The sequence below is a fragment of the Tubulanus polymorphus genome, chromosome 5 (assembly GCF_964204645.1).
Source record: "Tubulanus polymorphus chromosome 5, tnTubPoly1.2, whole genome shotgun sequence".
Classification (NCBI taxonomy): Eukaryota; Metazoa; Nemertea; class Palaeonemertea; order Tubulaniformes; family Tubulanidae; genus Tubulanus; species Tubulanus polymorphus.
In genome coordinates, this window is record NC_134029.1 from 24,831,743 (window position 1) to 24,859,198 (window position 27,456).

Genomic DNA, 27,456 nt, shown 5'->3' on the forward strand with positions numbered 1-27,456 from the left:
CTATTTCATCCCAATCACCTCGATTCCGATGCAGAATCTCATTCTCCAGCGAATCTATCAATTCAACTTCCGCTTTCGCCTCTTCTTCTTTTTCATCGCGAACCTCGTTTTCGAATTCTCCGCCATCTTGTTTTTTCCGGTCGTCGTCATCGTCGTCACCTTGATTTTCGTAGTACGGCGACGGCGCCGACCTTGAACTCGAGTCGTCTGTATCGTAGGTCTCGTAGTAATCTGTATAATCGTTCGGTTGGAACAAGTTTTGTAACAAGTTGAAGGAGAATTCGGATTCGTCGTTGTCTAAAATCAATTCATCGCTCTGGAATATTTTAAATAGATTCAGGCGTTAGATTCATTATAAGATTTGACTCCATTTGGTGGGGGCGAGGGGGGGGGGGGGTCGGTGGGGTGCGTCGGGGTCACTGGTATGTAGAGTATAATAACCAGAAGTAATTCTGAAACTGAAGACCCCTGATGATATCGAATCCCACAATACGACGAGAGTCGTCTTCAAGAGAATTCACGTTTATTTCATCAGTATGTGTGAATACGGATATATACATTCAAAACGTCAAATAAACTACCAGCTCAAGAAAACATTTCGCACTTGTTTTATACTTTAAAAGAGGAAACTTGTGTAGAATAAGTAAAACGCGGACGGTGCTTTATTAAGTGTGACTTGAAGTACGATATAACCCTATACTCATTCACCTGATGAAGCTTCTTTACACTAGAAACGAAACCTCGTACTTCAAATAAACTATAGTCACATCTATATAGTATTATCTGTCTCGCTTTACTTTTTATTCTTGATGTGGGATTTTATATTATGTTTACAACACGGACACAGTGTGTTTCATCAATGGTAATATCTTCCACCATTTGTGGTCTTTCAATACCAGGGACCCAGTTCCACAGTGTTACAGTTCAATCTGTGTTAAATAGATCAGGTTTATTCTTAGTTTTTCTCTGGTTCCATAGAACCACAATTCAACTGACGCAGTAGTAGAACTGGATCTAGTTACTACACGTGCATTAACCGCAAGCGGCGTAGAAATCCACCACCGAAAATATTCAAACCCAAAACCGTTAAAATATCAGATCTGCTGAGAGAGAGAAAAACACCCGAGTTTAGAAGCGAAGAAGTGAGAATATTCTGGAATATATATGGGGTATATATATTTCTATACCTTATGTATGAACTTGATGTGAAATATAATCATATGCAACATTAGTTAAAGCCTGTATTTTCTCTTTAGATCGAGTCGCCTCTGCTTGCTGTAAATTATATGGAGTGAAATACACAGTGTAATTCGGAGAAACCCCAATTGATATATCGACGTTCATTCTACTATCGCGACCGGTCAAACCGACCTATTACTACAGCTACAAATCCTAGAAATTGTTCTTTTTGTTTTTAATGCAAAACTTACCGAACGATCGTTTTTCACTTTATTGTATTCGGCATACTGTCTTCCGTCTCCGGTATAATACGGAGGTCTTTCTTTCAACCCGTGTAAAATTAATGATACGTCCAGTACTTTCCCAGAATTCCCATCACCGTCTCCATCTTTCTGTAATCGTATATCGTATATCGTAATGAATCAGTATACTATAATCTATATATCGTATATCGTACATCGTACATCGTATATCGTACATCTATCGTGGATCAGTGGATATCAGTATATCGTGGATCAGTGGATATCAGTATATCGTGGATCAGTGGATATCAGTATATCGTGGATCAGTCTACTCTTATCGTATATAAGTAAGACAATGATACCGAGCTATAAGAATCTATACACAATGGTTCAGTTACTCTATGATAGGTTAAACTTGATCCGAACATCTGATAAACACTGAATTAAATTTGCAACTGTTTTACAATAGTCAGAGGGCCCAGTTCCATATGACGTGTAAGTTTGTTATTGACAACTCTAAGAACTGCTGAAGTGAACCCGAGAACTGTGGACCGGAGCGGAGCTGACCGTCGCCCGTGGATGTGAGTCCTGTAGCTGTGTGGTACTAGTACTTACCGGATCACGTATTCTAACGATCCATGTACCACCCGGTTTCTCACCCCACTGATGTGAGATTTGTAGCTGTGTGGTACTAGTACTTACCGGATCACGTATTCTAACGATCCATGTACCACCCGGTTTCTCACCCGACTGATGTGAGTCCTGTAGCTGTGTGGTACTAGTACTTACCGGATCACGTATTCTAACGATCCATGTACCACCCGGTTTCTCACCCCACTGATGTGAGTCCTGTAGCTGTGTGGTACTAGTACTTACCGGATCACGTATTCTAACGATCCATGTACCACCCGGTTTCTCACCCCACTGATGAACGCTCATAAACGGCCAATTTTTAAACCCATCTGATGACAAATCACGACCGCGTTGCGTTAAAAGACGCGTAATCGTTCCTGTAAAATAGGATCCATTGAAAACCGACATGAAGAAAAGTAAATCAATTTGTTGACAGAAAATATACAAAAGTGTCGGAAAAAGCTGATCGATATAAGCGCCATTATAAAACCTCACAATATTGACGAAATAATATATAACTTTAAAATCTTTTTTCTGACGACGTTTGTAAAACTTTGGAATATCCATAAATAAACTTTACCTGCAGGTGATCGAATATCTATATCGAGAACACCTCGTTTAGTATAAGACATATTGATTTGTACTTGTACGTGTTCGAGGAAGTTGATCTCATTCGGTTGACCTTTACAACCGGATACGTGTAACTTGATTTCGACTTCATTACCAGTCTTTAATTTTCTGACGAAGAAAAGAAAAGAAAATACACTAGAAAAACCTCAATAGTTTAATGTTAATGTGACATGTAATACCAGTAATTCTGAACTGTGATCTCAGCTCAAATATTTATGGAATTTCATCTGACTCCTGGACCCGGTTCCACAATTGTGAGTTAGATTTAACCTTTTGAGTCAAAATAGGTTTATCTTAGAATATAGATTGACCCTGTTATTTAATGTCACTGTCAATGTCTTAACTCAATGTGTCATCTCAATGTGTGACGTGTTATCAGTGATCATACCCATCATACCCATATAAACACCACTGGCAGTGTCATCTCAATGTGTGACGTGTTATCAGTGATCATACCCATCATACCCATATAAACACCACTGGCAGTGTCATCTCAATGTGTGACGTGTTATCAGTGATCATACCCATCATACCCATATAAACACCACTGGCAGTGTCATCTCAATGTGTGACGTGTTATCAGTGATCATACCAATCATACCCATATAAACACCACTGGCAGTGTCATCTCAATGTGTGACGTGTTATCAGTGATCATACCCATCATACCCATATAAACACCACTGGCAGTGTCATCTCAATGTGTGACGTGTTATCAGTGATCATACCCATCATACCCATATAAACACCACTGGCAGTGTCATCTCAATGTGTGACGTGTTATCAGTGATCATACCAATCATACCCATATAAACACCACTGGCAGTGTCATCTCAATGTGTGACGTGTTATCAGTGATCATACCCATCATACCCACCACCTACTCCATCATACCCACCACCTACTCCACCATACCCACCACCTACTCCACCATACCCACCACCTACTCCACCATACCCACCACCTACTCCACCATACCCTCCACCTACTCCACCATACCCACCACCTACTCCACCATACCCACCACCTACTCCACCATACCCACCACCTACTCCACCATACCCACCACCTACTCCACCATACCCACCACCTACTCCACCATACCCACCACCTACTCCACCATACCCACCACCTACTCCACCATACCCACCACCTACTCCACCATACCCACCACCTACTCCACCATACCCTCCACCTACTCCACCATACCCACCACCTACTCCACCATACCCACCACCTACTCCATCATACCCACCACCTACTCCACCATACCCACCACCTACTCCACCATACCCACCACCTACTCCACCATACCCACCACCTACTCCATCATACCCACCACCTACTCCACCATACCCACCACCTACTCCACCATACCCACCACCTACTCCACCATACCCACCACCTACTCCACCATACCCACCACCTACTCCACCATACCCACCACCTACTCCACCATACCCACCACCTACTCCACCATACCCACCACCTACTCCACCATACCCACCACCTACTCCACCATACCCACCACCTACTCCACCATACCCTCCACCTACTCCACCATACCCACCACCTACTCCACCATACCCACCACCTACTCCACCATACCCACCACCTACTCCATCATACCCACCACCTACTCCACCATACCCACCACCTACTCCACCATACCCACCACCTACTCCACCATACCCACCACCTACTCCACCATACCCTCCACCTACTCCACCATACCCACCACCTACTCCACCATACCCACCACCTACTCCACCATACCCTCCACCTACTCCACCATACCCACCACCTACTCCACCATACCCACCACCTACTCCACCATACCCACCACCTACTCCACCATTCCCACCACCTACTCCACCATACCCACCACCTACTCCACCATACCCACCACCTACTCCACCATACCCACCACCTACTCCACCATACCCACCACCTACTCCACCATACCCACCACCTACTCCACCATACCCACCACCTACTCCACCATACCCACCACCTACTCCACCATACCCTCCACCTACTCCACCATACCCACCACCTACTCCACCATACCCACCACCTACTCCACCATACCCACCACCTACTCCATCATACCCACCACCTACTCCACCATACCCACCACCTACTCCACCATACCCTCCACCTACTCCACCATACCCACCACCTACTCCACCATACCCACCACCTACTCCACCATACCCACCACCTACTCCACCATACCCACCACCTACTCCACCATACCCACCACCTACTCCACCATACCCTCCACCTACTCCACCATACCCACCACCTACTCCACCATACCCACCACCTACTCCACCATACCCACCACCTACTCCATCATACCCACCACCTACTCCACCATACCCACCACCTACTCCACCATACCCACCACCTACTCCACCATACCCACCACCTACTCCACCATACCCACCACCTACTCCACCATACCCACCACCTACTCCACCATACCCACCACCTACTCCACCATACCCTCCACCTACTCCACCATACCCACCACCTACTCCACCATACCCACCACCTACTCCACCATACCCACCACCTACTCCACCATACCCTCCACCTACTCCACCATACCCACCACCTACTCCACCATACCCACCACCTACTCCACCATACCCACCACCTACTCCACCATACCCACCACCTACTCCACCATACCCACCACCTACTCCACCATACCCACCACCTACTCCACCATACCCACCACCTACTCCACCATACCCACCACCTACTCCACCATACCCTCCACCTACTCCACCATACCCACCACCTACTCCACCATACCCACCACCTACTCCACCATACCCACCACCTACTCCACCATACCCACCACCTACTCCACCATACCCTCCACCTACTCCACCATACCCACCACCTACTCCACCATACCCACCACCTACTCCACCATACCCACCACCTACTCCACCATACCCACCACCTACTCCACCATACCCACCACCTACTCCACCATACCCACCACCTACTCCACCATACCCTCCACCTACTCCACCATACCCACCACCTATTCTTTGTCACATGTATTCATTGTATCTGGACATTCATCCTAAACAACATTTTTCCAGCTAGGCCGTTCTTCGGGTTCCTGGTGTGACCCCCTCCTTCGGTATCCTGGGCTAGCCCCTCCCTCCGGGCTCCTGTACCCTCCTACGGGTTCCTGCACCCCCTCCGGGCTCCCGTAAACCCATTTCCCCTCCAGACCCCTGTAACTTACTGTACTTACTTTGGGAAGGCAGATCGATCAGAAACCTCGCAAATGGATTTATTCTGAACGTTCGTCCAGTTTTTAGCGTTATCCACCAACGCAGCCGCGTTCAGTAAACCGAACCCGAATCTAGGGTTTACCCAGAATTGAGCTCCATTTCTGTGCCAGTCGTCATTATTTTTAAGCGGGTCGTACTCTGAAGTCCAAGCGACTAAATGTTGTAGGTCTCTCCAGGTCAGATCGGGACTGAAAAAAACACGGTATTTCTATCAATATATACGACATCAGTCATTCGATTAACGACACAAGATTCAATTAGTCTTTGCAAAAACCACAAGATGTAAACCCGTGATGTCTGACCGAACCTGATTAAACAAATTCTGATTTTTCACTGGGTATCATAAAAAGGGGGCAAAGAAACTGTTTATCACGAAACAAAGAACCGTTGAGAGTCAGGAGGCGCTAAAAACCAAACCGAAGTAGGATAAGATGAAACCGTGTGATGCGGTGGTGGTGGTGGTGATTACGTCACGGAACTGCACCTACAGAATCTTTATTGAAATGAAGTTGTTGTTTTTTTTTGGTGTATGAATGAACGATCAGATGGTAATGTATACGGATAGAATCCGATTGCGTTATTACACATTCAAATATAATACACCCAGTTACAACATTAATAAAACATTATGTAGGAAAAAACCCTGTTCGACAGAAGGAAAGAAACGTCTGGGATTGAGAAACTAATAAACACGAGTTTATCTAATGAGGCTTATAAAACGGCTACATCTCGTTATAACCAACCCTTAGGTCTATACTCAACCACGGCAGGTGCGGGTAAAAACAAACAGCGGATGATAGTTTTAGAGATTCTGTGTGTTCTGCCTCGAGTAGTCGAGGAGGATGTCTGTTAGATTTAAACAGTCTATAAAAGCCTGCAGCTCGACCAGGTATCGACATCCAGCACGCCGCTAATTCAACACGATCGACGCCACAGATTTATCGCCACAGAATCCGTTAGTAATTAGTCATAGAAAGTCTCACTGTTCCCACTGGCCACATATAAACACAAACTGGACTGAGGATACATCCAAACCTAACTCCAAACCCAGGACATTTGGCAGTAGAGCTTTTAAGAGTTCTGATCCGCAGCAAGATTCCGTAGTAACTAAAAAATGTTTGTAATGATGGTTTTGTTTGCGTTGGTGGTTTCTTTATGGGTATCAGACAGCAAACGATGTGTGCAAGTTGTTGTTTGATGCTTTGATCTACCAGCGCTGACAATAAATCAGCCAGGGGTAAAAATAATTCTTCCTCGGTTCTTGTGCGTCGATATCTGGCAAACATTCAGAATTATTTTTAAAAACTTAAGGATAGACGGAACTGTAATTGGTTGGGTCGGAACGATGAGGTGCTTTGATAGTGTGGTTTGTGCAGGGATCTCGCTGTTACTTCTTGATACTCCCGACTACTTTCTATAAAAGGAAGAACCGGAAGTATAGGAAGACATGGTTGTTTTGCTTTATCCTGTAGTATTATAGAGTTGGTAAAATTATAAATGAAAATTGGTATAATAAGTATAGAATGATTTTAGATTTGATAATTAATTACATTGTATTTCTGAATCAAAAGTTTACTATTGTTGATTGGAAAAAGAAACGATGAGTTTGTTCCATAATCTAGGTGAAAACTAAGTTTTGAAAATATATCTAAATTAAGTATCCTGGATGTTAATTAAGGACAAGACCTTTATAATCGCTTAAGTTTTATGGAAGTTTAATTGTGGCAAATATCAATACTAGCTCTCTAAGGTTTCTGTTGGTGTACATGTCTGTTGGTAACTCGTAGAGAATAGCTGCTCTCTCAACGATGATGAGTAGGGAGTGAGTAAATCAAAGCGCGTTATGACAGGAGGGTTGGAAAGAAAAGTTACTTTGGCAAATCAGTTTCTCAAATAATTTTAGATTAGCAAATCATTAAGGCTAATTCTACATGTCCAAAACCGTCATGACAGCTAGGTTGCTGCTCCTTGCCAAAAGTCGAACGGGAGAGTCGGCATTCTAGGAATGCCGATTTTTTTCCATAAAAGAGGCCCGCAGTCTTGAGAAAGCAGACTTACCAGGGACGCTCGTTATAGATACTTGAGGTTTGGGTGGAAATACCAGAGTTAAGACGGGTTACCATCAGTAGTGTACGATAGGAATTTGGAGTTAGGAATTGGACTGTGTACTATCTGGAGTTATTACTATCATCAAGGTAAATAAAATCTATATTATTATTATTATATTCAATCAGAATTTCGGCATTTTAATTTGATTATTTGGGTTTGTGCACGGACACGTTCTCTCGCCAGGGACCGATCTTTACGTTTTTATATTCAACGATTAAGGAGAGGATTGTGACCGGTGTATCATTGGTGCCGAAACCCGGGATATCGGTGTATCATTGGTGCCGAAACCCGGGATATCGGTGTATCATTGGTGCCGAAACCCGGGATATCGGTGTATCATTGGTGCCGAAACCCGGGAAATCAATAATCTTCGGTTTACGATAAACTTTTTACATTAATTGTTTAGTTTTGTTCAAATGGTACATATCTTCGTATGCTTTCACTGTGGTGCGAGGAACGCATTCTCTAAGAAGCGCCGCACTACAACCAACTCAACATACGAAAAGAAATTGTGGGGGTCGAACCCACCTAATACCAAACCGTTTGAAATTCCGGTCGAGTTTCGGGAACCATTGTGGGATTCGAACCCACTGCCAACTCCGGTCGTCCCTGTTGAGACATTGCGGGATCCGAACCCGCGAAGTGCACGACCATTTGAGATTCCGGAGGAACTTCGAGAGCCGTCGTGGGATTCGAACCCACCACTGCACGCTCATGTGTAATACCGGAGGAGTGTCGGGGACCTCTGTGGGATTCTAACCCACTCGCCATGCAGGTCGACACCGATGGGGCTGCACTACAGCCATTGAGGGGTTCGAACCCTCCACCTTGTGAATTGCCAAAACCGTCCAGCCAGGATGGGGAATCGAACCTACATCTGTCTTTTGGGTTGTCAATTTAAAAAAAAAAAAAATGTTATTTTAGATTAGTATTCGTTTAAAGATATACAATGTCGACTGGAGGGGAGACGACGTACGGTGCGGGTGGCTCACGGGAACGATCCGCTGTAAGCAACGACACTGTTCTGCAGGCCCTCTCTGGCCTTCGCGAACAGGTGGACACAGCCACGGCGTTCATGAATTTCTCTTTGCTCCCTAAATTTACGGGACGAGACGACCAGTGCGTCACTGATTGGTTCAAAGGATTTGACCGTTTGGCCGACCTAAGGGGTTGGAACGATGACGCTAAAAAGAAACAGTTGTATTGGTTTTTGGCTGGCCCGGCCCTAATCTTATTTAATGATCTTCGAATTGATCAGGGAACCGATGCGACCGGTGGCAAAGTTGTCACTCCCTGGGAAAATATTGTCCGTGCGTTTTGCGCGCAATTTAGCCCCACCTCGTGGGCTTTGGTCAAGGAGTCGGCTTTGACGACGATGCGACAGGGGGAGACACAACCGGTCGATAGGTTTGCGGAAGAGATTGATCGTGTGGCCTCGAGTTTGAAATTTTCGGACCACCAGAAAAAGATGTTACTAATTAATAACTCCCGCCCTGATATTTCTGTCTATTTGTTGTCACAGCGTCCTACGACGTTTAGGGATGCATGGGAGGCAGCCAGAATGGCGGAGCATATCGAACAACGTAAAGCTCTGTCGTCTCCCAAGGTATCGCAAATTGGGACCGAACCAAATAAAGCGATGGGTGACGTTATGGCTGAATTACGGGACATGTTCCGCCAAATTATGGACATCCAGAAGTCTACCCGTACTCAGCAGAATGATAGAGCCACATTTTATAGCGAAAGCCGCCCGTTACAAAGGTCACAGGATGGCCAGGTGGTGTGCTTTCAATGTCACGCCCCTGGTCATTACGCCAGGAATTGCCCGACGTGGCGTTACGACCAACAAAGGTCACCAAACCGGGACGCATTTCAGCGTGATAATCGCCGTCCCCAAAATGCTAGTAGGGGTCACTTTCGGTCACAGAATCTTGGGCATGATTCCCAACGGGTTAATCGAACATTTGGTCAGGGAAACGACCGGAGACCTCATCCTATGGACCGATAAGGGTGGGGTCGCGCAATGAATGGTCAACTGAGCCCTCGCCGGACTCGTTAATAAGGAGTGATTATTGGTGGGATGACACATATTCGGGTTATCATAGTTATGATGATGACAGTCCGGTAATTGATGATTATATTTTTGATGATGATGATGATGATGATGATTATTATTATTTAGAGGACGATAGGGATGATATATTTGACATGTCATTTGATCAGGGCGACATGCTAGCTGATTCAGTTGACGATTATTTTGAACCTGAGGGGAACTGTAATGCAGATTACTTAGATGACACTGAACCTTTACATTTAGATAAGTTTATTGATTATCACACTCCTTCATGGGGTGCCGATGACGTTTATGACATTCAAGATCGTAACTTTGGGGATAGCTGGAGGGACAATTCTCAGTTGTCGTTAGATGGAAATTTTTATATGGATCAGGGATCCAATTTTGAGGACATCTGGAGGGACAATTCCCAGTTGTCGGCTACTTACGAGCATATAAAAAGACACAGGAGGGTTACGTTTAGCGATCCGGTTAAATTGCAGGAGGTACGTGCTGATATGGCGTGCTCGGGTGACAATATTAGTATTGATAGGTCACACCCTAGAGGGGTTAATGGTCCGACGGATTCGGCAGAAGATGACCTTTTTAGAGATAGGAAGTCTCATTTAGATTGTCACGAAGGCGCTTTTGATCAGTATAGGTACCCAGCAACCTCCGAATCAGCAATACAATGTGATCTTGTGTCATCAGATTCAAGTAGTAGTAATAATTCACGATCGGAATGTCTTAATGATCAGAGTAATATGGAAACTATTTTGTCAAAGATATCTAGTCAGGAGTCAATGTCGGAGAATTTGTGTCACTCGTTTGAAAGAGGACAGCACTTTCCTGTCACCTCAAATGCCAGCAGTTTTCACCATCCAGTTGGGGATGGAATGTCCCATGAACAGGACAGAGGTCAAGTTGTCCTCACGTCTAAACCGAATATGCCAATCAACGAAAAGGTTGGGATAGGAGATTCGAACTCCGATTGTCAACCAACTGTTCACTGTCAGGAACAATTTCCACCTGTTACGATGACTTTAGGTAACACGTCAACCAACGACATAGGGTCCTTTTCCAGTCAGAACAACACTATTGGACAGGAGGCTTATTCCCCGTCAATCATGGCAACTGCCGCCAACCGAGTGACTGGTAGTCATTCAGGGACACCGTTAAACATTTTGATTGATACGGGTGCCGATATTTCTGTTGTGTCAAACAATTACTTCATCAATCATCCTCAGATATCGAATGGCCCTTTGCAGGAGGGACAATTTCAGTCCGCCCGTGGGGTAGATGGTACTAAGTTTTATTTAAAAGGTGTTATTTCCGTAGATTTTGTATTAGGAAATTTGGACGTGTCACATTCTATGTACGTGGTGGATGGAGTCACCTCGGACTTCATTCTCGGAGTTGATTTCCTGGAACGAAACCAGGCAGTTATCGATTATGCTAAAAAGGCTCTCTTGTTGCCAGGCGCCGACATAATTTACTTTAGTAATGATGTCATCTTGGGGAAATCTTCGTCGGTTAAAGTCACGCGTATGACTGTTATTCCCCCTTCATGCGATGTCACCGTAGACCGTAAGTGGTTAATTGACAAGTCTCAGTCATCGATTGCAGCCTTTGAGCCTGCACATGATTTGAGAATGCGTGATCTCATGAGCGCAAGGTCAGTTGTTAGCGTCATGCCATCAAGGCATAGGCTTCGAGTCACGAACCCTACGTCACGACACGTCACCCTCTTTGAAGATACGTGTCGTAGTGATTCGTGGACAGATGGGTGGTCACTTGACCGATCACTCAAAACAGAGGCGAAGTCAGGACAGCTTCCTCGGCCACCGGAGGTGTCTATCACACATGTGGAAGACCCTCAGACGTCAGACGAAATTTGTACCCTTATCGGATGTGTGAAGATGGGACCGTCGAGATATGACAGCACTTTGATGGAAGAATGCCTTCTTCTGTCAGCCGCAATAGATGTCGACGGGTACCCCCCTGATAGTGACCATATGGAGATGGGGACTTGTTGGGAGGTATCCTGAGACTCTATTCGACGCAATTGATGGTATGAAAAACCAGCAACTGGTATGCTCTGGCCGAGATGGGTGATATTAATTCACCGATTCGTCAAATAACGAAGAAACGGAGCGAATATACGACATACAACAGCGAACTTTGGGCGTTGGTTTTAACGGGATGGAATCATGCTCGATGATTCGTCATGCGATTCTGGCCATTGTTAGTGGTGTTTGTCACTCTCGAAGACTTGTTATATACTCACGAACTTAAGTGATGAAGGGTGGACAAAGACACCTGGCCAATGCGATACGAAATATGAAGGGAAGTGATAATTTCCGTAGACATCTTAGCGGAGTAAAGCCGAGTGTGTTCAAGATGGCTCCCGTGTAGTTACATTAACATTCGATGGAATGTTGTTCGCTCAAGCCGTAAGATGCGAATACATTACTTTTTCCGTTTCTATATTAACTGTGGAGAAAAGACTCCGATATAGTAACCGTAGTACTATAGCGTCTATGAATAGCGAGCAAGTATCAGCTGAACATGAATGCGTTTTGCCGTACTATCAACGTAGCAGTACGCGCTTCGAGGAACTGCGGTGGATGACGTCATTCGTCCGTCCATGACGTACCTTGTTGTGTCTGGTAGCTATTGCGTCACTTCGCGGTAAATTCTAAACTCAAACTGTGAACTGTTTTGTGCTTAACTTTCGAGTGTTTAGTGTGCGGGGACAGCGGTCTCGAATGAACTTTTTTCCGATTGGGTATCCGGAACTTTAAATGCGGTTTTATGATATACTATATCATGAACTTTAATATGCGTTGTAGTGTCAAACTCGTTACTCGTTATAATGAATTGTTTACTAATGTTCTTTTTCAGGATTTGTTCTAGAGGTATCAGCGGGATATTCACGAGTTGGTTTAAATTCAAAATTTCGGGACGAAATTTAAACTGGATAGGGAGTGATGATCCGCAGCAAGATTCCGTAGTAACTAAAAAATGTTTGTAATGATGGTTTTGTTTGCGTTGGTGGTTTCTTTATGGGTATCAGACAGCAAACGATGTGTGCAAGTTGTTGTTTGATGCTTTGATCTACCAGCGCTGACAATAAATCAGCCAGGGGTAAAAATAATTCTTCCTCGGTTCTTGTGCGTCGATATCTGGCAAACATTCAGAATTATTTTTAAAAACTTAAGGATAGACGGAACTGTAATTGGTTGGGTCGGAACGATGAGGTGCTTTGATAGTGTGGTTTGTGCAGGGATCTCGCTGTTACTTCTTGATACTCCCGACTACTTTCTATAAAAGGAAGAACCGGAAGTATAGGAAGACATGGTTGTTTTGCTTTATCCTGTAGTATTATAGAGTTGGTAAAATTATAAATGAAAATTGGTATAATAAGTATAGAATGATTTTAGATTTGATAATTAATTACATTGTATTTCTGAATCAAAAGTTTACTATTGTTGATTGGAAAAAGAAACGATGAGTTTGTTCCATAATCTAGGTGAAAACTAAGTTTTGAAAATATATCTAAATTAAGTATCCTGGATGTTAATTAAGGACAAGACCTTTATAATCGCTTAAGTTTTATGGAAGTTTAATTGTGGCAAATATCAATACTAGCTCTCTAAGGTTTCTGTTGGTGTACATGTCTGTTGGTAACTCGTAGAGAATAGCTGCTCTCTCAACGATGATGAGTAGGGAGTGAGTAAATCAAAGCGCGTTATGACAGGAGGGTTGGAAAGAAAAGTTACTTTGGCAAATCAGTTTCTCAAATAATTTTAGATTAGCAAATCATTAAGGCTAATTCTACATGTCCAAAACCGTCATGACAGCTAGGTTGCTGCTCCTTGCCAAAAGTCGAACGGGAGAGTCGGCATTCTAGGAATGCCGATTTTTTTCCATAAAAGAGGCCCGCAGTCTTGAGAAAGCAGACTTACCAGGGACGCTCGTTATAGATACTTGAGGTTTGGGTGGAAATACCAGAGTTAAGACGGGTTACCATCAGTAGTGTACGATAGGAATTTGGAGTTAGGAATTGGACTGTGTACTATCTGGAGTTATTACTATCATCAAGGTAAATAAAATCTATATTATTATTATTATATTCAATCAGAATTTCGGCATTTTAATTTGATTATTTGGGTTTGTGCACGGACACGTTCTCTCGCCAGGGACCGATCTTTACGTTTTTATATTCAACGATTAAGGAGAGGATTGTGACCGGTGTATCAGTTCACTGTCCCAGCGCTGATTTACCGTCCAGTACTCAGCAATCAATCATCTATCGATACTTTTAAACGAAATCTCAAAACTTATCTTTTTAGGAAAACTTTTACCTCGAATACGACACCGAATTATCAGATATAATTTCTAGAATAAGATGATATGATATTGAATAATACTAAAATACACCTTAAGTTTTCAGAAGGAGACGCATTTTAAAACAATCTGTAGGTTTTAAAGGGTTTTACGTCATTATTCCTTAACCAGCGCTGTTAAATGTCAGCATAATGATCTACAGGCGTTTAGATAAATAGTAAATGTTGTACCCGAGGGTGTGTGGAAAATTCGCGTGATTATTCTTTCAACAGTTTCAGTAAATATGAAAAAGTTCATATTTCTGTAAAAAATTGAATACATGCGTGAAATGACATAATCACTCTATATTTAAATATGACACCCAATAGAATATCTATAATTGTATACGCGAATAACTGATGGATCTTGAAGAGTTGAAGAGACCCCTTTCACTCCCTCCCAACTCCCACCTCCCTCCTCCCACCTCCAACCTCCCTCCTCCCACCTCCCTACTCCCACCTCCCACCTCTTGCTGTTACTAACTATGTGCATTCAGTGATAGCTTTGATGTTGTGGAAGTTCTGTAATAATTTCACTTTGAATTGAATATTTGATTTCAATATCTGCCCCCGGATACGATGCACCCGCTTAGTGATAGAACTCTTCCAAAACTCAATACTTACTTCGCTTCTAGAACTAAGGCAAATATTCCAGCCGCTAGGGGCGCTGATGCGGATGTTCCAGAATGCTGTGTTGTACATGTGTTATGCAGATCGACGCTAGCCTAAAGAAAATCAATTTGTATTTTACGAAAAAAAGTGAAATACGATTTTCATTTAAAATTTCTATCACTTACAATTTTCATGTCGGTATAGGCGCCACTAGAGTAAGTTGTAGCCATGGTTGAAGCGCATTTCTCAGCATACCACGGTGATTTCAATGACATAGAAGCGCTACTGATAGACAGGGTATAAATACTAGCCGTATAACCGTCACAGTCGCAGTTATCTCCCGATCCACCGCCATTACCAGACGCCCACACATAAATAACACCTTTACCTTTCCGACCCTGTAAGTAAAAATATCATTTCTATCATCAGTGAATACAATACACACTCATAATATTCTCATTGTCAAAGACTTTCATGATTCAGCAAAATTATGATTAGTTAAAAATAATGACCCTTCCAGGTATGAAGACTTACCTCTTTGATGCCTTTATCAAAAGCTTGTCTGGCCAGTTTACCCGGACCTTCTACTGTTTTACCGTCGTCATTCGGTCCCCAACTCGAACTATATATATCTACAACATCTAACGCATGCGCAATAGCTTTCGCTTCTAGACTATCTGTTACTCTGCCGTCTAGCATTCTAACACCTGAAGAAGAAAATATTTTACTAGTTACACATGTCGAGGTGAGTTAGTTGTGACTGATCCGAGGGGCGAGGGTTACCTCCGATTTTCACATTGTAAGCCACTCCTACTCCACATTTTTGATTATTCTCAACCATCGCTACCTCCCCAGCACAACGCGTACCATGTCTACAATAGTGAATTATATTCATTACAATCTTAAGTCTAAATAAAAGTGTTACATATCCCCAAAAAATGAAATTGAGCGTCAGTCTGGACGTGGAAACGACAACGTATCTGTTTTACATCACACTGTAGGGGTATGATTCATATATAACATGCCCGTGGGCCCTAGAGCCTGGGGGAGGGGCGGTGTAGGGGGAGGGGCGGTGTAGGGGGGTGGGGGCGGAGTGACGTAGGTTAGATTTCATTGGAAACAACAACGTATCTGTTGTATATCACACTGTAGGGTAGGATTCATATATAACTTGCCCCTGGGCCCTAGAGCCTGGGGGAGGGGCGGTGTTAAGGGGGAGGGGCGGTGTAGGGGGGGGGGGGTGTAGGGGGGGGGTGACGTAGGTTAGATTTCATTGGAAACAACAACGTATCTGTTGTATATCACACTGTAGGGTAGGATTCATATATAACATGCCCGTGGGCCCTAGAGCCTGGGGGAGGGGCGGTGTTAAGGGGGAGGGGCGGTGTAGGGGGGGGGGGGTGACGTAGGTTAGATTTCATTGGAAACAACAACGTATCTGTTGTATATCACACTGTAGGGTAGGATTCATATATAACTTGCCCCTGGGCCCTAGAGCCTGGGGGAGGGGCGGTGTTAAGGGGGAGGGGCGGTGTAGGGGGGGTGACGTAGGTTAGATTTCATTGGAAACAACAACGTACCTGTTGTATATCACACTGTAGGGTAGGATTCATATATAACATGCCCCTGGGCCCTAGAGCCTGGGGGAGGGGCGATGTGAGGGGAGGGGCGGTGTAGGGGGAGGGGCGGTGTAGAGGGGAGGGGCGGTGTAAGGGGGAGGGGCGGTGTAAGGGGGGGTGACGTAGGTTAGATTTCATTGGAAACAACAACGTACCTGTTGTATATCACACTGTAGGGTAGGATTCATATATAACATGCCCCTGGGCCCTAGAGCCTGGGGGAGGGGCGGTGTTAAGGGGGAGGGGCGGTGTAGGGGGGTGACGTAGGTTAGATTTCATTGGAAACAACAACGTACCTGTTGTATATCACACTGTAGGGTAGGATTCATATATAACATGCCCCTGGGCCCTAGAGCCTGGGGGAGGGGCGATGTGAGAGGAGGGGCGGTGTAGGGGGAGGGGCGGTGTAGAGGGGAGGGGCGGTGTAAGGGGGAGGGGCGGTGTAAGGGGGGGTGTTTGAAGTGGAACAGGTATTCGGTTTTTGAAGTCGATTAATAAGTATGATTTGTAGAAAATTACTACGTTAAAGTTTAATCACTTATTACCTATTTAAACTGCTTTAACGACGTTAATTAAACTAATTAATTAATTAAATAAACTAATTAATCAATTAAATAAACCAATTAATTAATTAGACTAACGAATAATAATAATAAATGTATTAAAATAATAACTGATTTGGTTTAAGATCAGTGCGGTGAGACATAACGCAGCTCCGCCGCGACACGTTTCTATAGAAGACGAATTTATTCGTAACATAGGTGGCGTAGGTGTTGGGGGTCGGGGGCTATTTTGACCCCCCTTGATCTTACCGATAATGTTTTTTGGTACCCTCGCCCCTAAACCATCAAACAAAATTGCCCGATAACCTATCCAAACTGAATCGACCGCCCTGGGCCCGAATTTCTGTGGGATATATCAGTTACCCAACGCCCCCTAGAAAATCAATTTTTTGGACGCAGCCAATCGTCTGGTAATTTTCCATCGATTTGAAAGCGAGGCTGACTGGGTGCAGTGAAGATGTCGCAATAGGAGAATTACGAGGATTCAGCTGGGCGTTATCGGGCGTCATCGAGCGCCATCTCGCGTCATCCGTTATCAGAATTAACTCGGAAAGGACCCAGTTCTATTGTGGATCTAACATTTCATGTTTTTGGAAAGTTTTAACGAGGATTTTTCGTTTATTGACGGAGTAAAAAATTGCGGTTTTTGGAACTTTTATCAACGAACAGACTCGGAACACTCGGAATTACAATGACTCTATCGGGACTAAATTGACTCTCTCAGGACCAAATTGACTCTCTCAGGACTCAACTGACTCTCGCGGGACTCAATTGACTCTTCAAAATGACTTTAAAATCTCTGAAATCACGTCGGAAATCGAGGAAAAGTTGCAGTTCTGTGAGTTAAATAATTATTAATGGCTGAAATTATGTTTTATAGGTTTAGAGTTTATTGGAGGTAGGTTACAAAATGAACTACAGAATATATTATAGCTTATTAGAGGATTGGGAACCGCCTGAGGGTCCCGGCTCAGGGTCTCGGGGAGTCTCTGCCAACTACAGACAGCAAGCTGGAAGATTAATACCCTGTATTTCATGCATCTGTTTTCAGGGTTTCTCTATTTCAGGTTTCTCTATTTATATATTTCAGACATTTCCGATTTCTAATATTTTATAGAAATTCGTCTATGATGTAAATTATGCTTTGAAAATAAATCAAAGATTTCAGGGTCATCGTTGTGACAAGACCCCAGAAAACAAGGCCACAGAGTACGTGTCTTCACCCCCAGCACACAACAGAGTGGCCCGATTCAGGTGCGACCTGTATGTTGTATTTCAGTGTGAAGAACAAGACCCCCTAGTCACAGAAGATTGAACCTGAAGTTGAATGATGATGACAGAGTGACTGAAGAATTCCGGTTTGACCTGTATAACATGTCTCTATTTCAGTATCCCCCTCCCTAACCCCTAAACCCGAGCCCGAATAGGTAGGCCGAATATAGGTTAGGTTAGAATAGTTAGTTGATAAATCTGTGAATTAGAACATAATTTCAGCTGTTGATTTAAAATACAGTTGTAATTTCAAGTGGAACTTTTTAACACTAAAAGTTGCATTTATTTACAATTGTACTTGATTGAAAATGTTTGACAGTTTGTGAGTTAAGTGTGATTTGATTAAGATGAAGAGTTGAACTGTTGAACTCTACTTCTTATAAAATACAAATGACATTTACTTACAACTGGATACACAAGGGCCGGGTATATACATAGATTGGGCTAGAAACCCGACATCAAATTGGTAACTGATATAGTTACTGGGTTATTTCGTATTACATTGATATTAGGTTTTATGGAATCTGGTTTAAATGTTCGGCTCCAATAGAGAATCAAGGAATCTTGTATCTTCACATTCATCCCAGCCTTTTTTCGTGTTTATCGAGATATGAGGTTAGTTAGTCTGATGCTGGTCCATCCCTGTAGCGTCCTGTGGCTAAACGCAATCAGAATCAAAAGATAAACGCCGAAGCACAATGACACTTGTCATTAGCTGATTCATGCGTCAAATCTTGTGAGGTTTCAATTCTTGCACCAAATGCAATACAGAACATTGTAGTTCTAGATTATTTCTCCAGACTTGCGGTATAGTCGGTGAGGCTAGACCTCAACCTGTATAACTTCGATCAACTTAAGTAACTTCGATAGCAATTCGACGCAATTCGCATTTTTTGATGTCACATTTTCGCGCTATTTGCTGAATAGATATCGAACTGCCCTAAACCAAAGTCATGGCATCATTGGAATTAGATACACTTATGATAGATTGATATATGAATAGGAATGGATTAAAACCCGTTAATCTATATCCGATAATCTGATAATCTATCTCTGATACGCCGCGCCGTTTTGTTACGAGATTTCAAGCGAAATGTTGAATATTTCATGCGCGCCGTTTTTGAACCGCTGACGCGTTCTCGATGCTGATTAGTCGCTTTCATGCAGGTGGTAGTTATCACTGATAATTTTTATTGTGCAGGTATCTGTTTCACTTGATGGCGGTGTCTCCTTCAATTACAGGGGATTAATCAGTCTATCACTGTTCACTTAAACCAGAGAGGTGGGAGTACTAGTTAAACAGAGGTTGAACCAGTATCGTCACCCCGGCACAGACTCCAAACAGACTCCATACGGACGACTCCAAACGGAAGACTCCAATCAGTGAGAGATTATAGTGTAAGTGTCCCCCATATTGAAACCACCCCGGCACAATTACAAGTATATAACATAGAACAAACAAAACTGAATTCAACATTCGAATATCAACTCATGTCACAACGTCTCATGTCTCACGACTTATGTCTCATGTCTCAACGTCTCACGTCTCATGCATCACGTCTCATGTCTCACGTCTTATTTTACACGTCTTATGTTTCACGTCGTATGTCTCATGTTGTAAGCTGACTTACTTATTCTCGTTTGTCGGATCATATCTTGGAAATGGATCGTCGTCTTTACCGTTCAAATCAGTGCTTGCATTCTTAAACTGAAAAATAAAGAAGTTTATGAATAAAAAATTTCAAGTTCTTATTTTTTTAAGAATGAACTGTATTTGTTAGAAACTGTGTTTGATAGAACTTACGTAATTCGGAAAAATATCCGTGTGGTTCCATTCCAGTCCTGCAAATTGTAGACAAAAAGACTATGATTTATTAGAGGAAACAAAAGTTAAATCTATTTTGTAATATTTCCATTAGGGAGATTTTCCTTATTATTCGGGAGTTCGAACCGTTTTCCTGTATATCTGTAGAGGGGATGGGAATATTAGGTCAGATTATATCGGGTATCGGGTATCGGGTTGCGTTCGGATCTCGGGGGATTGTGTAGAATAATAGATCGTCAATAGATATATTTATGATGGAAAGAAAATAAAAAAAAAACGATATTTTCTGTAACATTTGTGTTAAGAAACGGCATGCGAAAGGTTCTCAGTGAACCATCACCGTGCGTATAACAGTGTTCTGATCCACCGAGCTGTGAAAGGTTCTCGGTGAACCATCACCGTGCGTATAACAGTGTTCTGATCCACCGAGCTGCGAAAGGTTCTCAGTGAACCATCACCGTGCGTATAACAGTGTTCTGATCCACCGAGCTGTGAAAGGTTCTCGGTGAACCATCACCGTGCGTATAACAGTGTTCTGATCCACCGAGCTGTGAAAGGTTCTCGGTGAACCATCACCGTGCGTATAACAGTGTTCTGATCCACCGAGCTGTGAAAGGTTCTCAGTGAACCATCACCGTGCGTATAACAGTGTTCTGATCCACCGAGCTGTGAAAGGTTCTCAGTGAACCATCACCGTGCGTATAACAGTGTTCTGATCCACCGAGCTGTGAAAGGTTCTCGGTGAACCATCACCGTGCGTATAACAGTGTTCTGATCCACCGAGCTGTGAAAGGTTCTCGGTGAACCATCACCGTGCGTATAACAGTGTTCTGATCCACCGAGCTGTGAAAGGTTCTCGGTGAACCATCACCGTGCGTATAACAGTGTTCTGATCCACCGAGCTGTGAAAGGTTCTCGGTGAACCATCACCGTGCGTATAACAGTGTTCTGATCCACCGAGCTGTGAAAGGTTCTCGGTGAACCATCACCGTGCGTATAACAGTGTTCTGATCCACCGAGCTGTGAAAGGTTCTCAGTGAACCATCACCGTGCGTACGAGGACGCGATGGATTCAGGTTTAATTTTGGTTTCCTTACCGTCATCTAGAATCGTCACCACGACACCTCGACCTGTTATATTGTGATTCCATACTGGTATTACGTGTAGGTCTAGTTTAGGTAAACTGGATCTAGACCGGGTGTCTCTCTATAAAAAAAAACATTTCCACAATCATCAAACGCGCGCACTTTAAACATCCAGTTGTGTTTCATCAATGACAATTGATTCATTATCGAAATCGATATAAAATCGGAATGCTTATCAAAATGAACATTATTGAAATGGTAATCAGATAATCTGAAAATTGGTATCAAAATAAGAATTCAATAATTCTATCATAAGTTGAGGTAATTTTGATATTCTAAAAACGTCGATGATGCAAAACTTACAAGATACCATTCAACGGGCCAGAGTGGATCGTTAAACCTCTCCGATTCCTCATTCCCATCTCTTAACTCTGAACTCTCGTCATCAGCGAAAATCCCGTCACGTTTTACCCGTTTCACAGCGTATTGCTGCTCAACCCATTTCACCTGTAAAAAAACATAAATTAACATATCGATTAACAGGTGCGCAGTCACGTGGTTTGATGATAATCAATTATTGCCAGCCAAGAAATAAGATAAGATAAGATAAAGGTTGATTCTCCTGACTTGTGTTAAGGAGGTCAATACATGTGTAGCGATGCGTGATTCAGATATTCAAGCAAACTGTAACTTTACATAGTTATTAAATACATATCAAATTGAGGAGATTTATTGATTTAATTTCAACTTTAGTATCGGAGGAAACTAGAATTAGTTACAAATATTTATTGTTTAAACGGTTTGGAAAGTTTTAGAAACCGCGTAATCAAAAATAATCACTGGCAATATTAACTATATAAATAATAATGATCAGGCACCATTCACGCCCCAGTGTGGGCACATTGGGAACTGCGGTTTAAAATGATAGTCATTTAGTTTTAACGATGAGGATGAAATTAGATTCGATCAGTCGAAAATACTTGAATATTCAAAATATTTATTCACTGCGGCAGGTGACGGTTTGAATTTGAAATTCAATCTTGTATCGATTAACAGAAAGTGACAGTGTATTTAGCATATACACATAGTGAATTTCAGCTATATCAAAAACGCGCTATTTTTCTATAGAACAATCGAATTGAGTTTTACGATTCAATGATTGAGAGTGAATAGTCGCTGCACCTGACTGGTCACCAATCACTAGACTGACCGGTCAAACCTAATTACCTAATACAGCTCAGTGGTCTAGTGGTTAGCGTGCTCGACTGGCACGCTGGAGTTCCGGGTTCGAATCTAGGGTTAGGGTTATGGACGAGCTTGGGTTAGGTTTATGGACGAGCTAGGGTTAGGGTTATGGACGAGCTGGGGTTAGGGTGTGGGGCTATTTTGGGTCAGGCGACCGTTAATTTCAGTGTTTTTCACATTCTCATTTTACCTAAAAGAGGCCTTTTTTAGTTGGGAATTTCGATTGTTTTGTAATTAAGAACTGTTGTTCAATATTCCTAGCTATGAGCGCTCATAAACAGAGACAAATTCATCGCACTAAATCGATTCAAATTTATCTTGATTAGTTCGGGTTTTTGTGCAAAGTATTATAGCTTGAGAATATTTTTCCCACAAATACTGATACTGTTATCTAATACGTGACTGATTCTCCAGTACAATATGTTTAGAGTTGAGGGTTGCGCTGCTGTGGTCTCTACACACTTTATAAAAGTGTCCCATGAATAATGAATAAAGAGTGTCGTGTCGCAGGCCGTCGCGAGTCCAGGCGCCCCGATGAACAACATACTGACTAATGTTATTTGAAACCTGTTTCATCAAACTCTGCATCAGGAAAAACCGGTCAACAATTACTCGTCGAAGCCCCGTCTCTGTTCATCAACACTTCCAACCCGCTATTAACACATCGGTATCAAACCTATTAACACCTACAGGCTCGATTGACGTAATTGATGCCGTTATCGCTAACTCACTACGAGTTCAACTCAACCCGTACAGTAGGAATATAAGTACTTATTTCATCGGGGATTAGCGGTAAAAACCTATTCGACGAAAGAAAGAAATAAGGGAAAGTAAGAATAGACTGAGGGAGAGAGAGGGAGAGAGGGAGGGAGAGAGGGAGAGAGGGAGAGAGGGAGAGAGGGAGAGAGAGAGAGAGAGAGGGAGATAGGGAGACAGAGAGAGAGGGATATACGTAGCAAGTTGTAAACTGCGGAATTGTAAAATGAGAATTCCTGAAATTCCTTCACTGATTGTCGCCAACAACTATAAAACATCAAACCCTCCTATACACCATCATAACAACTAATTACCCTCACTCACCACAGCCTGCCCTTACTCACTCACCACAGCTGCTCGTGTATCCCTCACCTAGCTGTGAACCACTGCGATGAGTGAGTTAGTTACATACTGTAATTAATCTGTGGACCTGAAAGAGGTGTCGACAATCAAGCACAAACTTCTCAATCCCTCCCTCTCCCCTCTCTTTCCCCATCTCTGCTCACCTCCCTCCTCCACCTCACCCGCCCCCTCCCCCTCTCTCTCTATCTACACCTTGGTCAATTCTGATGCGAAATCCAGATTCCAAATTCTACGAAATCTTTTCTTCATTTCTACGATGAAGTAAAACAATTAAATCATCCATTTAAAATCGAGAAGATTCATTCGTATTTTTCAAAGCATAAATTCTAGCAATTAACTCAGATGTGGCGCGAATGTATAGAGTGAGCCGAGAGAGAGACGAATTATGAGTAAATAGCCTCATAACTCTTACATCACACAACGGCTTCTAAAGATTTAATATAACCTGACAAATATATCCTTGAGGTTTAGTAGAGAGTGAGGGAGCGAGAGGGAGAGAGAGTGAGAGATCGAGAGGGAGAGAGAGTGAGAGAGCGAGAGGGAGAGAGAGGGAGAGAGGGAGAGAGGGAGAGAGGGAGAGAGGGAGAGAGGGAGGGAGAGAGAGAGGGAGGGAGAGAGAGGGAGAGAGGGAGAGAGAGAGAGAGAGGGAGGGAGAGAGAGAGGGTGAGAGGGAGAGAGGGAGAGAGGGAGAGAGGGATAGCAAGGAGATGAACGTGGCTCTTTAAGAAAGCGTTTATAACATCGACAGCTAAAGGGTAGAGTATTTAATGACGTCACTACCGCTCGCTGCTCATTGAGATCGAGTATTTACTCGGTTATTATTCAGGACTGAATGAGGAAGAGAATGTGGACACCTGATGTAAATAGACTGATGACTTTAAACAAGTCAGCAGCGCAGCGCTACTTACTGTCAGTCGTCTTATTGATGTCATTACGCGCAAACCATTTTAAATATTCATCGGTGCGGGAACCACTTCTGGCTGCCCCCATAACCCTCCCAGCATCCTCCGTATCATAACATTTCTATTATCATCCATATACTAACGCGTAAAGATATTACGATCTGCCAAAATCAATTTGATATTTCACGTTATAAGGACAGAAATTTGGAGTTAAATTCAAAGCTTTAATATTCGTTTAATTAAAGCGGAATCGTGCATCAGTGCGAGTCGTTTACACGATTTTACATGAGACTTATAAACACAGAATAAATAAACACCTCTAAAGACGGCTCTAGACGCAGTGTTAGTAAGTTAACACTTTAATGAGTTTAGTTCGGCGGTTAACACTAAATCTGTAGTCACTCGATACATCGGAGAACCGAGTTTTATTGTTTACCGGGGCGATGTGGGTTTCATTGTTTAATGTCGACGGTGGTTTGATTGTTTGAAGCGATCAGATCAAATACACCACGGGCAGCTGCAGCTGCGGCAGTAGTAGCAGCAGCAGCAGCAGCCCCCAGCCCAGGTAGTGACTGCAAGTCTATTCGTCTGAATACATATAAACCCATCTCATGAATACAGCACCTAGCTTACTGTTTAAACAATACCAAACTCAACTGTCAATGTTTGTTGTCACAGCTGTGTATCATATATATTTACTTATTGGTAGCGAGATCCAACCCATAACATCCCGGAGGCCTAGTCAGCCAGGGTACTACGGGCCTAGTCAGCCAGGGTACTACAGGCCTAGTCAGCCAGGGTACTACAAGCCCAGTCAGCCAGGGTACTGTACAGGTCAGGGTATACTGTAGTAATTGACACCCACTCGGTGACTACGCGGCTCGTTCTAAAAGCAGCAGATTTTGAAGATAGACTAAAAGAACGAACTGTTAGAGATTTAGCAGTGATTGTTATTCAGCTATTATCAGCGCGCGTGTTTTAACCCGAACAGGATAAACTGAGAGAGGTGGAGGGTAGGGGAGGGGGATGCTCGGTCACATCCGGTGTAATCATGACTCGCGTTATCTCCCATGATTCCCCTCGACAGGAAACACGTGACTACCCGCTGATAACTCGTTTAATTATGAAAAAAGCGGATATTACTTAGAGTCACGTGGTCATCGTCACAGTGATGATTACAATCAGTTTTAGGGATTATTTTGTGTGCGAGTAAATTATTTCTACGGCGGAGACAAACAGTAAGGGATGATTGATAGACAGTCAGAGAGAGAGAGAGAGGAGAGGGGAGTGGTGGGGGGGGGGGTTACTGCTGGTGAGGCGATTGATGTGAACAAAACTTGAACGCCCCATTTTACCGTACGGTGCTGCCGCTATGCTCATCGTTAGCGGATATTTCATACACTAACATGAGCCGACCCTGGCAGTTGAGTCGCATAGATTGCCAGGGTCGGTTCGTGTTAGTGTATGAACAATCCGCTAACGATGAGCATAGCGGCAGCACCGTACGGTAAAATGAGACCGATCTTTCCTGATTTTTTTGTTAAATTCAGCTGAGAATTTGCTCATTAGAAATAGTTTCGACGCTTCATTTTTTCGTCGTCTCAAGGTTTATAAATCACGTAGGAATTAGATTTCTTTCGGAAAATACTGAAACAGGTTTTTGAATTTGCAGAACTATTTAGAATTTTTGGTTGAAATAACTTAAGTTTTTTTAGGTTATAATCTGAACAGGTGTAAATTTTATTTTCATTTCGACTGACTGAGACAATCGACATACAAGATCGAAGATGATTTCAGATGAATTGAGCTGATCTCGGATGTTTTAGTGTCTGACCAGAGTCAGAAACTTATTTTTCTTGATTTTGAATAATTTTTGTTCACTGAAAATCAGTTCCTCTTTCTATTAAGTTTGTTTTATACAATAATTCACTAAACGACTGTTTTAGTTCTGTATATGTGTAGCAGCAGCAGCAGCAGCAGCAGCAGCCGCTACTCCCTCCGCTACCGAGAAGATGATAAGTTCATTATGTAAACAATGATTTCCTAGTGTAACTCTGTTTTAAGTGTCGTCACTGCTTCCAATTACTTCAAATAAACTGCTAACTGCTGTAATTACTAATTGTGTATTCCTTACAGAGTCTTACAGGATATACAGACTCTCCACACGCACACACTCTCTCACACTCTCTCTCACTCTCTCTCACTGAACTGCGGCTATTAACTCTTCGAATGGTTGTCATTGGAAAGTGAAATTTCAAACGGACTTCCAGATCGTCACGATGCACAGTTTCTAAAATCATCGAAATATTCGAAATATCGAAATATGTTATTGAATAATTTGATAATCAAATTGATTTGAAATTCTAACTTTATACGAATCAATTTCAGTCGATATTTTAAACCAGATAACTGTGGAACTGAGTCCTGTCTGGAGTCTGTAGAATTCAGAATTCGTCTTTGAATCCCGTAAACATATTTCATATAGCGAGATATTCAGATTGAAGACTTACCCGTTCATCGGCGGCTAAAGTTCTTGTGTGATGATCTGCACTTCTTTTAGATCGACTCGGGTGATCAGATCTTATAAATAAATAGTGATCATCTAGTGGTTCGATCTGTAAATACAGTATAACATATCTATAGAAAATAGTGATCAT

General features: G+C 43.0%; 1 protein-coding gene across 1 annotated transcript; it reads right to left on the reverse strand.

The window, feature by feature from the left end:
* Positions 1-176: 176 nt before the first annotated feature.
* LOC141906366 (neuroendocrine convertase 1-like) lies at positions 177-27,456 on the reverse strand. Its single transcript, XM_074795615.1, has 15 exons — positions 27,310-27,456; positions 21,897-22,040; positions 21,546-21,654; positions 20,428-20,465; positions 20,255-20,331; positions 15,953-16,041; positions 15,704-15,876; positions 15,355-15,567; positions 15,182-15,282; positions 5,968-6,195; positions 2,635-2,792; positions 2,298-2,431; positions 1,431-1,571; positions 1,188-1,275; positions 177-316 (listed from the first exon to the last, which is right to left on the reverse strand). Exons 1-14 carry the CDS (start codon positions 27,454-27,456, stop codon positions 1,189-1,191), a joined length of 1,839 nt encoding a protein of 612 aa, XP_074651716.1. The 3' UTR covers positions 177-316; position 1,188.

Bases quoted from the DNA above. Each gene is read 5' to 3' on its own strand.
- LOC141906366 (XM_074795615.1), bottom strand. From the start codon at position 27,456: ATGATCACTATTTTCTATAGATATGTTATACTGTATTTACAGATCGAA. The intron at 16,042-20,254 runs GTAAGTCAGCTT...TCACTATTGTAG, and splicing joins GATCCGACAAACGAGAATAA to ACATGGTACGCGTTGTGCTG. The intron at 15,283-15,354 runs GTAAGTGATAGA...GATTTTCTTTAG, and splicing joins CCTATACCGACATGAAAATT to GCTAGCGTCGATCTGCATAA.